At 49.7% G+C, this 14,962-nt stretch overlaps 1 protein-coding gene across 8 annotated transcripts in view; it reads right to left on the reverse strand.

The window, feature by feature from the left end:
• Nucleotides 1–686: 686 nt before the first annotated feature.
• Nucleotides 687–14,962, reverse strand: part of MSI2 (musashi RNA binding protein 2) — a 225,210-nt gene continuing 210,934 nt past the window's right edge. For 2 of the 8 annotated variants that reach the window (XM_084273238.1, XM_084273237.1), the window contains 3 exons: nt 4,835–4,989; nt 2,976–3,053; nt 687–915 (listed from right to left, as the gene is read on the reverse strand). In XM_084273238.1, coding sequence (XP_084129364.1) covers nt 3,012–3,053; nt 4,835–4,989 — 197 coding nt within the window. In that variant the 3' untranslated portion in view covers nt 687–915; nt 2,976–3,011. Of the gene's footprint in view, nt 916–2,975; nt 3,054–4,834; nt 5,044–14,962 lie in introns of those variants that run through there. The other 6 variants (XM_084273235.1, XM_084273233.1, XR_014617735.1 and 3 more) reach the window with 5 other exon arrangements.

Raw genomic sequence — 14,962 nt, forward strand, 5'->3', positions numbered from 1 at the left:
ACTCCATCACAAAAATAGGTTTGTATTTCTCTTTCTCAATAGTTTATATGTAGTTAATGGAATTGTATTTACAGCATTTTTTTTTTTTTGTATTTTTTTTTCCAGAGTTCACGATTTCAAAAAACCTTATATCGCCTCTTTCAACCAAAAAAAGCACTTATAGAAAAAAAGGACGCACAAAAAAGTTTGTAGTCCTTGCCTTATTGCCCAAAAATAGATAGAATTAGGTTAAAACGAAGACGCCACAAACAAAAAGAAGAAGGGCTTCGAGAACCTGCTGCTCACCCGTGCCCCCCGTGCCCTGCAAGGCCACCCCCCCCTCCCCGCCCCCCCAAAACCGTGCCCGCCGCCGGCTCTGCTCCCCCCCGCCGCCCTCGGCAGCTGCAGAGCCGGTACCGGCGGCTGAGACTCCTGTCACCATCTCAGCATCCTTTAAGCAACAACGACTACATAAAACAGAAGGGAGAAGGAGGGGAGGTGGGAAAGGGGAAAAAAAACCCAAACGGAAAGAAACCCCTTACTATAAACAGTTACTCTATGGTTAGGCTCTCGCTAGATACACAAAGAATCCAAACTATGTGGCTACGAGACTACGTCAAAACGCTACGAAAAAATGTGGTTTGGAGAGGTTTAAAAAGGAGGGGGGGGAAACCCACCAAGAAAATAAAACGACCAAGAAATGGATTTTATATACATCCTTTTAAAAGCTGTTGTTTTTATAGTACAGCAGATTCATGAGATGATGAGAGAGATTTTTGTTTTGTTTTTTTAAACAACCTAAGTCCATCGCTTGCCACCTCCAGTTTGTCTGTGTTACCGGTGATGATGATGTAGTGCTCAAAGTCTGATGAGATCACCCCAACATGGGCCCGGTCAGAAACTTCTCCCCGTCTTGCCCGGACATCCAGAGAGACTCTGCAGGGAGGAGAAGGCAAAAACAGGACATGGAGTGAGGATTAACTGACATCAACTGGGATATGTATTTATTTTAAACACCACCCCCCCAGGTGTTTGATGCTTTGCAAAGCAGCAGTGTGCTCTGACCCACACCAAGGGTGAATCCAGAGTGACACAGCTGAATCGCAGAAGCGCTGGGGATTGGCACCGTGTATTTCATGTGTTTGCTGCTCTTCCTCACCGGCTCCATCCCCGTGGAGGGACACTGGGCAGCAGAGGGGCACCGCAGGCAGGCTGGGCTCAGCTCTGCTCTGGTTCAGGAATGGCTGGATGTATCAGAAGGACACAAACCGTTCCTCGGGCTTCTGGCTCCTTGTGGGGCTGGCTGGGGCCAGCAACGCACCCTGCTCACACATTAGGTTTTTGGGGTGACCTCCAAAACCCATCACCGAACCGCCATGCCCACGGTGAGGTTCCACCAGCAACCCACAGGTCCATGGGAATGGCTGGCTGGTCCCTGCACTGGGGACCCATGGATCAGCCAAATTCATCCTCTGCGGCCGCATCCTGCCCTGGGGAGCGGTTCTGCCTCAGGACGTGCCGCTGCAATAAGAATTTCAAACTCAGTGGTCCTTGAGGAATTAATAATAAGGCTCATTTCCTCCTCCTGAAATCTATTTTAATTAGTAATGAGCAACATTAAAAGCACGCTCTGTTTTTAAGTCATTAACAGTTTGAGTCTTAATACTGGGCAGTAAATGATGGTTACAGCTTGATGTGTTGTGGTAAGTGTGAAATGATGACAATATATTAATCTGATGATCACTGCCTTCACCGCAGCGTTATTAGCATGAGTTATGATGCTCTGCTGAGGTGGCCGGCCGGCGCCGTGCGTCACCTCGCTACGGCAAAGGCTGGCGGCCCAGGAAACGCGAAGGATTCCGACAAATGGATGTGCAAACATACACCGAGACGTGCAAATAACAACTGGGATTAAAGCCACTTCCTTCTTTCCCACAAAAAATGCTACTCGGTGGGGCAACTCAATTGAGGGAACGATGTGAGGTCATCTTGGGGGTGTGGGGGTAGATGAAGAGTAAACAGAACCCCCCTTTATCTACCGGTACTTAGGCATGAATCTGGTTTTATGGAATTTAAAGCCTCCAACTGTTTCCTGCAGTTCCCAGCCCCTTGACTAACTGTAATTCTAATTTCATACACTGATTTTGAACCTAAAACACACGGTGTGGATCAGGTAGTGCTGAGCAAAAGGCAGAGAAATAAAATCTGCCCCATCCCTTTTGCTGGTCCATGCGGACCAAGCGCTCCAGAGGCAAACCCACGTCATTTCAGGGGGTAACCGCTGGGTCTCCTCCTCTAATCTACTCTAGGCTGGGTGTAAGAGTGTTTGTTTGCAGAGAGGTATACGCCAAAGGCCAAGAAAATAAAATACAATAAAAAATTAAACATTTAATTAACTTGAGCTTAGTTCAAAGGGTAGGAAACTGGCAGCAATCCAGGGATGCATTACTCAGGTAATGTCTTTAATTTAATTTGCTTAGGTTTAATTTTTTTTTAATCTTGATAATTGCTCTATGGTTACTAGTTACAATGTTATCTTTTAGCTGTAATATTTGGTACAGCACTTAATTAAGAATGATGGGTTCTCTGTAATAAAGCAGCAGAGCTTGTCTATTTTTAGACCTGTGCCTCGGTCGCAGATCCATAATCCCCATCGGGATGCTGTCGACTGGCACTCGCTTCTGTCCCCACAGGTTTGTGGGGTCACCAGCTTTTCTGTGGGGTTTTCAGCTCAGGTCCTGATTATTACACTAAGCAACATGAAAAGGTGACTACTTTTTTTTTTGGGGGGGGGGGGGATGTGTTTGTGGTTTTTAGCTCCCACACTGTCTCCCAGTTTCCAACCCGTGAGATTGATTTGAATGACATAAAAATCACAGAAAGGAATGATTAAAGGCCAAGGAAAGACGAAATGAAGATAAAATATTGTTCACTTAAAGTAAACATAGGGGAGATGGCAGTTTAGCACAAAGTACAAATGGTATATACTGTAATACCTCCAAGTGAGATGGCAACCAACCATGTGTAACGTTTCAATGGTATCCATTTGTAAAAGCCGTTGCAATCAAAGGTCCCTAAAATTGTACAATTGTTAAGTTCATCAGTGCTCTATACATGGGAACAGATGATTATTAATTCTGGCAAGAAATTATCAAAGGACTTGAAAGACTGTGTTGCCAGCATGAACAGGTACTGCTGAGGGCTGCTGCGGTCCCCAGCGCCTCGGGGTGCTGAACCCTACGGTTACCTTTCCAAGACCATCATCGTCTCGTTCTCCCCATAGCAAAAATAAGCTTTGGGTTTTCCCTTCTTTATTCTTAAACTGGGGTTAGTAAGTGGAGGGTGTTAAATAAATAGGTAATAAAAAGCTAGGGGATTCTTTGCGGTTACAGGGGGAGAGGAAGGGGCTGCCAATCTGCAAGTCAGATGCCAAATCCTTCTCTGGAGAAGCATGAGTGCAGACAAATCCAGACCCCCAGGCTCATGCCTCCCAGCCTCTTCCTTGAAACATCAGGATGCAGCCGAGGCCAAACCCCCCGAGTTTTCAAGAACAAACAGGTCATTTTCTTTAGGTGAAAAATGGAAATAAGAGGTGTTGTAAGTGGTGAGAGGCAGTGGTTTAAATTGATGTAGCTCTTAGCAGAGCAATAATATGCAGCATCTGATACTAGAATTGATCTGATGGAGTTGTCAAGTCCCTGGTTTAACCATGGGAATGACAGGACTGGGATGGGAACCGACCAACAAGGGCACATGGGGAGCAGCCAGGTTCTGGTCTTTTTGGGTACCAGTTGCTTATGCAATAAAAATAACAGGGTTTCATGACCTTTGTCTGCACTACGCTCCCGCTGCCCCCCACATCCAAGTGGGTCAGAGAGTGAAATTCTCTGCTCCGTTCGAGGAATTTTGGGGGAGCCCTCTGTACTTTGCCATCTTATTGTACAAGAGGGAAAACCAATTCTCATCATTTTACTAAAAAAAAAAACCCAAAACCAAACCAAACCAGCTTCTGCTGCAGTTTTTCTTTTGGGGAGAGTGACAGCCACCAAGGAGGTTGGACCACATTCATGCTAACACACACAGGTACAGCAGCCCAGGCTGAGAACCAGCATGCAGCTCTGTTAAGCAAATCTCCGTTGCCCCATCATTAGTCAGACTGCAGACCCACGCGCCGTTAGAGAGGGACTTTCCCAATGACCTGATGACAGAATGGAAGCGACTTGCCTGTAACCTGTGGATTTTAAGGGCTGCCAGCGCTGCCGTGATTGGCTGGAAGTGACACAGGAGGTCACAAATGTCAGCATCCGCCCCAGGTCCATGGGGATGCTGCAGTTACAGGGATGGGCAGTGAGGAGTGAGACAGCCCCGCAGTGGGGTGGCTGAGCCCTCAGGGGGCTGTGGGCAGACCCCAGTCTTGCTGGCTGAATTAATGAGCCATTTATTTGTTTGTTTAGGGGGGAAGAGACTGGTGTCTTGTCTGTAAATCCTGGTGCATCAGCCAGGTGGGTGGCTGGGCTAACAGAAAGCCTGTATAGGGAAGCTGAAATTTTAAAGCCTGTAATTATGATGCATTTGCTTTTTCAACGTGTCAAAGCCTGGACTGCAGAAGGCTCCAGAGGAGCATTTCCAGCTGAGCTGGTACCTGGAGCAGCCCGTTGGCAGCTCCGATGGGCTGGGCACAGCTCTAGCAGGCTACAGCAGCAAGTCGCTATGCTCGCCATCAGGTCGTAATTAACCACCCAAAAACCCCCCAACACAGACCCCCCCTCCCGCAGTGTCATTAAACAACGAAAAATCCCCCCCTTGCCCGAGAAGTGGGAGCGGCGGCTCTGGTGCCGTTGCACGCGGTACTTACGGCGATCCCGTGGCCGAAACCGGAGCCCGGCTGCGGGCTGGCGGCGCTTATGTAGTTACCCACGCCGGAGTCCTGGCTGGCCGTGCCGTAGAGGTCCGCGACGGGCCCTGGGCTGTTGGCCCCGGGGAATCCTCCAGGTCGGGCTGGGTTGGAGCCTGCCGGGGAAGCGGGTGCGCCAAAATTCGGTTGAGCACTGTAGCTATTCAAGACTGGTGTGCAGAGAATAAAGCTGGGTATGAGGCCAGACGCCGGGCATGCACCGTTATTACAAAGCCAAACACCAGAATAAACAGCCTAGGCCCAACTTCTAACACTTAACCAAGGCCATGCGATAGGAGAGCAAGTACTGGATAAGAGTCAGCCCGTACTACTACGAAGCTTAGAGCTCCAAAAATATAGATATGGAGATATATATAAAAAGAAAAAAAAAAAGAAAAAAGAACAATCATTCAACACACTACTGCAACCAGAGACTGGAGGTGCTCATTTTCACCAAATTATCACAAAATATAATAGATATTTTTCAACATCTGACTTGATGCTCATGCAGTAGTAACAAGTTCTCTAGGTCTGGGCACGCCGAGACAGCATTCACATCCCATGCAAACTACAAAGGAACTAGTTTGAGACTACACATTGTGGTAATATTGATATTAAAATGTTGACAGCAAGTTAACTTCAATCACGTCTAGTAAAATTGTTTTTGGATCCATTCGATACTTTTGAAAAAAAAAACCCGCCCTTTTAAATCAGTAAGCTGTAGAAATAATTCAATAGTTGATTTTTTTTTTTCTTTAAATGGTATGGAATGGAACAGTTTGGATTTTTTTTTCTTTTTTTTTTTTTTTAAATGACCAAGGAGAGTGTTGTTTTATTTATTTTTTTTTCCTTCTGATTTGGAGAGCGAAGCCCTACCTTCGTCTCCAAAACCATGCTTGGGACATCAACCAAAATTAAACAAATAAATAAAGATCAAAAGCAAAAAAAGAATTCCAGAGGGTGTATAACAACTCACCTCCTAATGTGGAAGTTAAAGAAATTTTTTTTTCCTCCCTTTATTTTGGTTTTTTTTTTTTGAGACAGAAAAACAATGTAAATAAGAATGGTACTAAAGAATAAGTTTAGGTATTAAAGCATGTTAGATGATCAGGCTTCTGGCATTTGTCACGGTTGCTCTTAGATGTAGAATTTATGAGGAAGAAGTTTCAATGCAAAAGAAAAGTCAGCGGACTAGGAGGAGCTGGATGGAAATGGCGTGCGGGAAGCTGGAGCTACGCCTGAGTGGTACTTGCAAGGTCCTTCGGGAGCACACAGGACCTGCCTGCCCGCACCAAGCAGTATCTCACCCCATCCCTGCTGCCTACGGGTACCAGCAGCGCTGTGACATGCACTGCCAACAGCTAACGGCTGGCCTTGAGCATCCTGGTTACTCGGGATGAGCACGCTGTCTGTCACACACGAGCTCAGGGACGGGACAAGCCCAGGGATGGGACAAGCCCAGGGATGGGACACCGCAGCTTTGCCCTGGGAGCCACCCAGCTCTGCAGGTATCGATTCCAAGCACCCAACCCATCAGATGCCATCACTCCATGTCTGAGGCTGCACCAAGATTTCTTCAGCCTTTTTTTCCTCTGGCTGCATCTTCATTAAGCACTAAAAAAGGTTCATAAACTTTGATAGCTGCAGTAACCCTCGGCCGCTCACCCACAGGTCAGAGCCACACCGACCGACCGCAGCATTTTACTGGGGATGGAATCCAGACCAGGAAAAGCCCTACTCACCCGGCTACACTGGGCTCAGCCTGGCTTTGCTGCTGGGCCACCACCTCTCCTGCCCTGGCCCTTTACCCTGCACTGCCCTCCCAAGAGGTCCCCACTCCTCAATGAATGAATTTACTGGTCAGAAAAGGTCAAGCCAGCAGCTGTTGGCTCTGCAGCAATGGGAAAGTCGCTCGTTACCAAGTGATGCACTGCAGCTCTGAACTGGGAGCAGGGGAAAGGAAGTAGGACATCTAAACTGGTAAGTTGGAAGAAATAAGGCATGAGAGAGAAAACAGATTTTGGAATTCACTGGCAAACAAAGCACCTTTCTTATTATTAAAGATTAAATGTCAAAGTAACATTTGGCCTTCTCACTCGTGAAGAAAAATACCCAGCTGAGATGGCCAAAAGCCCTTTCTTACTCCACGTTTGCACTTTTACCCCTTTTCTTCCTCCTGGATCAATAAAATGGGTGTTTTACTGCCAAGTACCACAGAAAACCCAGCTGGCCAGCCTGAGCCAAGGCAGAAGCACGGCACAGGAACATAACAAGGCGGAGTGGGGGGATTGTGTTAGTAAAGTACTCCTGCAATGCCCTGCAGCAGTACCCGGAGAGCCCATCACCCCACTGCCACCCTGGGGCTGGGAGCAGGGACTGGCCTCAGCCCCACACAATGCCCAGAGCCTCCTGCCACCACATCCACTGTGAGGAGCAGCACATGTCACGTGCTGGTGAGCCATGGCGATGCCAGGACAGACAGAGGGATGCTGCAGCAACCAGAGGGACCCTGCTGCATCATTAACCTGTAACCACAGAGTGGCACACGGGTGACAAGGGGACATGCTTTGCCATGGCCTGAAACCTTGCAAACAGAACAGGAAAGGGAGCTGGAGAGATGCTCTGTCCCTCCAAACATCAACCCTGGCCACGGGCTAAGAGGATAAGAAATCCCATCTGTCCCAGCTGCAAGAAGAGCTGGCACCTGGTTATCCTGAAGTCCTTCTGATGGTGGGTACATAACCTAAGGAAAACTCCTTTTCTATCTACTGAATGCCAGCCAAATGTTCCCTGCAGCTCACCAGAGGGCCTGCAGAGAAAGGGGCATACCAAAAGCCTCCCCATCACTCCACCCCCCCAGGAACCACTGCGTGGAGGCTGGGGATGCCCCAACACTGCTCTGCACCACCTGGAAAACCCCACAGAATGGGCTGGGAGTGGTTACAGAGCTGACACTTTGCTCCAGACCCAAGAAACAACATAGAAAAGCTCTGATAGTCACAAGAAGACTACGTGCTCCTCAGAACGGCGTATTTTACCAGCTTGCCCAGCCACAGTGAGCTGCTGAATATCCGTCTTCCTACAGCAGCTGCCCGTGAGCTCACCCGGAGCCAGAGGCACTTGTACCATCACTGTGAAACAGCAGCTAAGGGGCCTCGGGCAGCGTTCCCAACGCATGAAGCGTGATGTGAGCTGGTAAGGAATACTTGGGAATGAATTTGTTTGGAATAACTGGAGGTTGAAATGAAGCAGAAAGAAGCCCCCCCCCCCAAATCCTCCTCTCCAGCCTCTGGGTATCGTTCAAGTCCTCAAATTAAAATTACGACTCTCTGGAGACATGTATCTTTCTAAAAGAGTTCCTGACGCTGGCTCAGGGGCCGCAGAGGCCAGAAGCTGCCTGAGAGCTGCAGGAGTCACGGAGCATGAAGATGAACGTCTGCAGGCTGGGAGCAATCCGAGACTTTTCTCTGGCTACCAGCAGCCTGCGGTCAGAAAGGGAAATAATTAAGGACAGAAGTTGGGAAGCACGTTGCTGAAAAGCTGTCAGGGGATTTTGCTGATCCAGGGCAGGGGAGGGAACCACCAGCCATTTCCTGATACCAGACAGCAGAAAATAGTGGCAGAGCCTGACCCATTCCTCTGGTCCCAGCAGAGGTACTGGCTGAGCTGACCAAGTCTCATCAGACTTCTGTTTGCCAGGCAGATTTGCTGCCTCATACAGCATTCCCTGGGGGCTGGCAGGGCTGTCCGCTCCCCTTCCAAGAACTGCCAGCACCCAGGAGGTCCTGGTACTCCAAATGCCCCTTTCTGATGTGCTCCAAAAGGTTCAGGTCCAGTTTCCCAATGAATTGCAGAGGAAACCAATCCTCGCCAGACGTTTTCACAGCTCTGAGGTTACAGCTAAGTGCCTCCAACTCAAGGGTTTCCTCTGCACATAACTTACAATCCCGAGTGTCACCAGGAAGCCCTGGGATAGATCAAGGTCAGGAGGGCTGGGGAAAAGATGTGTCTAATTTTAGATTAGATGTAAGGCACAGCTAACCAACTCTTATCTCCTTCAGTGCCAATGATCCTCCAACCCCTGGGTTACAGCAGCTCCTACCTACACCCGTGGAGATCAAGAGACAGCAGCCAGAGCTGTGGCAGGGATGCCAACGAGGAAGTTTAAGGTCTTGTTTGCTTCACTTTGAATTTGCTGTGTTTTTCCTTACAGAAAAGGAAATTTTGATCAGTATGTGAACATTTACCTGTAGGTGAGAGGCTTTGAGAAGCCTTGGGACCTACCCAGCCCAGTGCTCAATGGCTCAAGGAGCACTGAAAAGCAATGAGGGGAAGTGAGATGGGGCATGAGACACTGAAGCAAACAAGGGTTCCTCAGCAGCTGCAGGAAGAGGTGGTTTTTAAATACCGAGTGATGGCAACGGTGGAGTTGGGATCTGCTGCATGTGGCTAGCTCAGAAAGAGCCAGACCTTGTCTGGAGGGGCTGCTGGGACCTTCTCCATCTTCCAGAGGCGATGGGAAGAGACACTGAAATGCCACAGGGATGGAACCAACCTCAGACTCTGCACCTTGCCACAAGCCATTGCCAGCTGTCAGTACTTACAGCGTCGGGTTCTGCTGTGGTAAAAGCCAGGGCTTGCTGCACCCCCCCACTGCAGCACCCACGATCTCATCTCAGGGAACACATCTGGGGTGATCGCATGCAGTCACTGCACCCTCTCCTCTGCCCAAGCTGCATCTCCCCAAAGAGAATCTACTGAAAGTCTTTCCGCTAAAATAAATTTGAATTAAAAAAATATGACTCCATAACCTGAAGCCAGCACTTCAACAGGCAGGCGATTTGACTGTCAACCCATCTTGGCGTGCTTCGGCAGAGCTGTCTTCATCCTGTTTAAGATGCTTCTCAAGGTGATGTTCAGAGGGGTGATTTGCACCAAGGAGCCGAGGCTGGAGCCTGACATGCTCTAGGCAGCCCAGGCTCACGTGGGGCGGTGGGCTTGGTGCTGTGAGATGCTCTGCTGGGAGCAGGGACGGAGCTGGTTGGAGCTTGGCTTATCAAGCGGCTTCTCCTGCACGCTGCCATGTTAACACAGACCCTGCTCATGCGTTAATCCGCGCTCAACAAGAAAGGTCATCAGTGAAAGATAAACTCCCTTTCCATGAACTCTTGAGAAATTTCTAAGTCAGGATTCATTATGACATTTGCCTTAGTGAAGGGCTTATTACACTAACAGGGATCCAGACACCTTGCGGTGGGGGGTGGAGGGGGTACAGCCCTGCTGAATCCCACCCAAAGAAACTCAGTTTGGTCATGAACAACAACAGGAAAAAGAGGGAAAGGGTAAAGAAGTGTACATATTTTGACCTTACTCTCCTACAAGGAGAACTCGCACAGAGTCGGGCTGACACTCAGCCCCTTTGGGCTTAGTTAATTAGCTGTGATGACAAAGCAACACTTTTAACTGCCACTAAAGTACATTGTATTTCAAAGGCAACAAGGGAAGTCCGTACGGGGGTGTATGACAAGCACTGTACAGGGACTGCTGTCCCTCACATGGAGCATCCAGTGACAGTACTCCTCCTCAGCACCAAACCCCAATAAACTCAACACTGCTGCGGGGTGAGGACCGGCTCCTCCCGCAGCCTGGTCACCCTTAATTACTGTGGTTTTGCTTTTTAAAAAAAAAATAATGTAGCAAATATGAATATTTCAAAAGTAAAAATTAAAGAAAGTGAAGAACAGTGCCAAACATGGTTAGAGGAACTTGTGGCTGCCTTCCCAGGCAAGAAAACCCTCAAGTTCCAAAGAAACTACGACACTATTTACAGGATTCCTTCTTTTGAGGAGAAGCAGGCTACTTCAAGATGAGATACAGCACCCTGTTATCACAACCAGAAACACATTTTGCCCTTGAGAGAGCTGCTGAGAGCAGAGTGGAGCCGGATGGAGCCACCCCAGCTTCCTCCCATCCGCCGGCACCAAGGTCCCTTCCCTGCACCCCACGGGGACACACCTGTGGGTGACACCAGGACCCCGTGGCCACATGTGCTCAGCCTGATGTGTGCATCCATCAATAGTGAACCAATGCTCCCCGAGACCTGGCCAAGGACCCTTGATTGCTGCCAGCACCTCTGGAGCGGGGTCTTTAGCGCGGGGTGAGGGGCTCTGCAGTTACATCTGGCAGGAAGAACTGGACGCCTTTTGATGGTGGGGCTCCCCACAAAGTCGGTGCCGTTATCTAACATCACACAGGGGATGCAGCAACATGTAGAAAGACAAGAGAACGAACTATTCCCCTGCAACATGCATGCTTCATGCAGCAGGTTATTGGTTCATTTTTGCAAGCTGAGCAAAGGGACGATGCGGCCAGGCCCGAGGCACAGGCGGGCAGGACGGCTCCCCCAGCACGGCCACCAGCACGGGGTTGGCTGAGCAGCCAAATGCTCTGCCCTGAAAGGCACTGCCACTTCTGCTGTACTCCTTCTCTTCCAAACCAGCTCCTTCCCATCGAAAACTCACTCCTAACCACACACCAAGCATTTCCTACACCCAGCGCTGGGCATCTCCAGCTCTCCTTTCCTCCAAGGTCCTCCTTGCTCCTGGCTTTGTCCCACCAGCCCCAGGGTGGCTTTGCGTACTAAGAGGTTTCTTGACAACTTGTTGATCCACCGCTCTAATTCCTGTATGACTCTCTCATCTACCATCAACAGCCACGCACAATTTGGCAGGCATTTCTACCATCAATGTTTATGATAATAACTACACGTGCTTGAAAGCAGCAGGAAATTTTCAATATAACTATCATTAAGACAAAATGCTTTAAATCAAAGCCATTACCCACCACCAAGACTCAAAGCTCACAAGATTAGGCTGTTTTTCCTCTCTTTATGAAAAATTCATAGGACATGCTGCAAGCATCATCTTCCGGCTCGAAGGAGTAAATGGTATAATAACATCGAAGGCTGCTGACAGGGATGGAAACAGGCAGGGGACAGGGAGGGGGGCACAGGGCAGGGAGAGGCCATTTGGAGGTGAGCCAATGGAGAGCAGGCAACAGCAGGCACCCCAAGTCTGGCTGGCAGCACCAAGCGGCACACGCTGCAGTCCATCCCTCTGCCCACCATGGGCTCAGCAGAGCAGGGTCAGGAGCAGCCCAGCTGGGACAGGGAACCCCACCACAGCCTGCAGGCATTTAATTTGTGTCACTGGGGATTTCCTGCTGGACTTTTAAGAGAAGATGCAGAGATTTTAGCAAAAGGAGCATCACCCAAGCATCTGAGCCTGCTGTCCTGCCTTTGCAGCAACCCAAGCATGAACGCTGCAGAGGACATTACAGGAAAGCCACGGCGACCAGAGCAGGGAAGACTGCATCCTTCCTGGGGGAGCATTAACAGCCACGTCTAGTGTGCATGCCTAACAGAGCAGCAGTCACTGCGATGCCAACACTTTAAATAACCAGGCACAGCACGGACTGCGGGAGAACCTCAGCACCACATACAAATCTTCCATCATTAGTGCTTAGAGCCCTCTAAATATCGTTAGCTGGCGCTGCACCCATTACAGGTTGCTTGGCCAAAGCTAATTGTTCATGCATTCGAGACTGGATGTACAAACTGACTCCAGTCTGAAGTGAGACACTGGGGCTCTGGGTTCTCAGTTGCCTATTTGGGCTGCAAGGGCACATGGGCACAGCACAGAGAATGAACTGCTCTTTCCTCCATGCCAGCAGCTGCATGCAGCTCCAGCCAGAGGCACAAACACAACATCTGTGGTCAGGCTGAACTATCAGAAGCATCACTTTCCTGCATCTGTGCCTTTACGCACAGTGTTGGTTTACATTGGAGGCGGCATGCGGCACACCTCGAGCTCAGATCAATGCTCAGCCTCGAAAACGCCTCAGAAATAATGACTTGGAAACACAGGGATATTCTGGAGAGTAACAACATACAAACAGCTCCCAGCGAGCTGAGACAGAGCAGGAGACAAAGCAGAGAACAAATAACCCCAGCGTTACAAGCAGCAGTGCCGTTTCCTACATCCCTGGCAGGGACCTGTGAGGCACAGTACTCTGCTCCGGCTCTTCCCAAGCAGACTTGAAAAGCAAACACCACTCTCCCTCTCTCCGTAAGAAGTCTGTGGCAGATAAAGCTCCTCTGTGAGTGTGAAAAGCCAGGGATGTTTTGCTTACAGCAGCTGGTTCAGTCCTGACTCTGGCAAACCAAACAAACCATGGGCTTCGTGCCTCGCCTGTGGCCTGGCGACGGGGCGCAGCCAGGCAGCCTCAGTGAGGGGCAGGGGCTGTCCCTCCCCTCCAGCTACACTGGCTCTGCAGGGATAAAAATAAAGCTGTTGGGCCCGTCAGTAAAGTAAGTGATGATGAGACACCGGGAGCAGCGATCGGCCATAACAAGGTGCTATTTGTACGTTATTTGCTAGCTGCAGTCACACGTTAAAAGGCTGCTCTGCCTCTGCAGGCCCTTCGGAAACAGGTTTGCACATCGGAATAGCGCAGGGTTAACGGCAGAGAGCAGTGGGTGGTGAGCAGGCTCCCAGCTCAGCAATTACCACTGGAAGTGAGGGGACGTGAGGAGGGAGCACTGCCCAGAGCTTGTCCCCGCTGCTGCCAGCCCCCAGCCCCTCCGCAGGGCTGCGGATGGTTATTCACAGCCCTTGAGCCTGCACCTCACAGCACCCCGAGGTGCTAGGAACCGACCTGGGCACCCTGGTGTGACGGTGGCGATTGGGGCAACTGTTCACGACGTGGCCCCAGCAATGTCACTCCATGGTGCAGCACAGGGACTTCTGCTCCCACAGCAGCACGGACACTGAGCAGGTGGCACGGACACAAGAAGCAACTGCCAAGCTACCTCAGGTGAGCAGAGAGCAAGAGCTGGATGGGTTCCACAAGCTCGGGCAAGATAAAAACTCAACTGGTGCAGGTGTTTTAAAAACCCACCTTCTTAGTGTCTCCTGTGGATGCCACAAGCATGTGGGTCGCCCCTGCTCAATACTGCGGTTAAACATCTGAAGCATCAGCCATGTTGACAAGCACCAATTTGCAGAAGAAAAGACACAAAATTCAACATATTCAAACCCAGCTTTTCTAAGTCACAGAATCACCAGGTTGGAAAAGACCTTTGAGACAGAGTCCAACCATTCTTGTCCTCTTCTAACCCATATCCCTCAGCACCTCATGTACCGGTCTGTTAAACACACCCAGGGATGGGGACTCAGCCGCCTGTTCCAGAGCCCAATAACCATTTTGGTGAAGAATATTTTTTCCTGGAGTTATGCAGCAGGGCAAATAAATACCCTTTCCAGCTCAGCTGTAATTTTTTTGCAAGCGATCAATATTTATTGCCTAATCACATTTCCCACACTGGAAGTTAGCGGTGTCACTCCTGCACCGGGCCGAGTGCTACACGGAGGCCACACAAAGCTTCACTTGTAGAAGCTGCAATCAAGGAGCCAGCTCTTGTCACAGCCTTACAAAAGGATTTCCTCTCGAGCAACTCATCTTTAATCATTATAAAAGCACAGAAGTTTAATCCATTTTTGATGTAAGCGCTAATAGCTTTGTGTCCTTGAAGTTCAAAGTGGTCTTCGTGCATGTCGCTAATTAGCCGAGCAAGCAGCCATTCAGCTCCCTCTCATGTTTCTAATTAGATCCTTAACAACAAACAAATGTCGACCTTACAAAGGCTGTGCTACGTTTCCCTCCATTAGTTAAACAGTTTGGGAGGGATGAGGTTCCCATTTGTCTGCATCCTGCCCCACTCCCTCCCCACCAGCATAGCACCGGAGGGTTTTGGGCTGGGCCACTTGGTGCCTCTGCTGCCCGTTGGAGAGGGTCCACCTCACTGATGGCCTTTCCCAGGGGTGCTGAGCACCCTGGGGCTGTGGGGAGGAGGGTGACCACTGCAAACCCCCCTGTGCCCACCAGGTCAGCTATGCCTTCCACCTCTGACAGCAAAGGATGCTCAGCAGCTGCATCAACACAAGCAAGTAAGAGAGAGCAGTAAATAACCTGTCCCATAAGCCATCTTCCTGACCAGTGTCTCTGTCTGCTGAGCTGGCTGTTAATTCG

Source organism: Gallinula chloropus (assembly GCF_964237585.1).
Source record: "Gallinula chloropus genome assembly, chromosome: 19".
NCBI lineage: Eukaryota > Metazoa > Chordata > Aves > Gruiformes > Rallidae > Gallinula > Gallinula chloropus.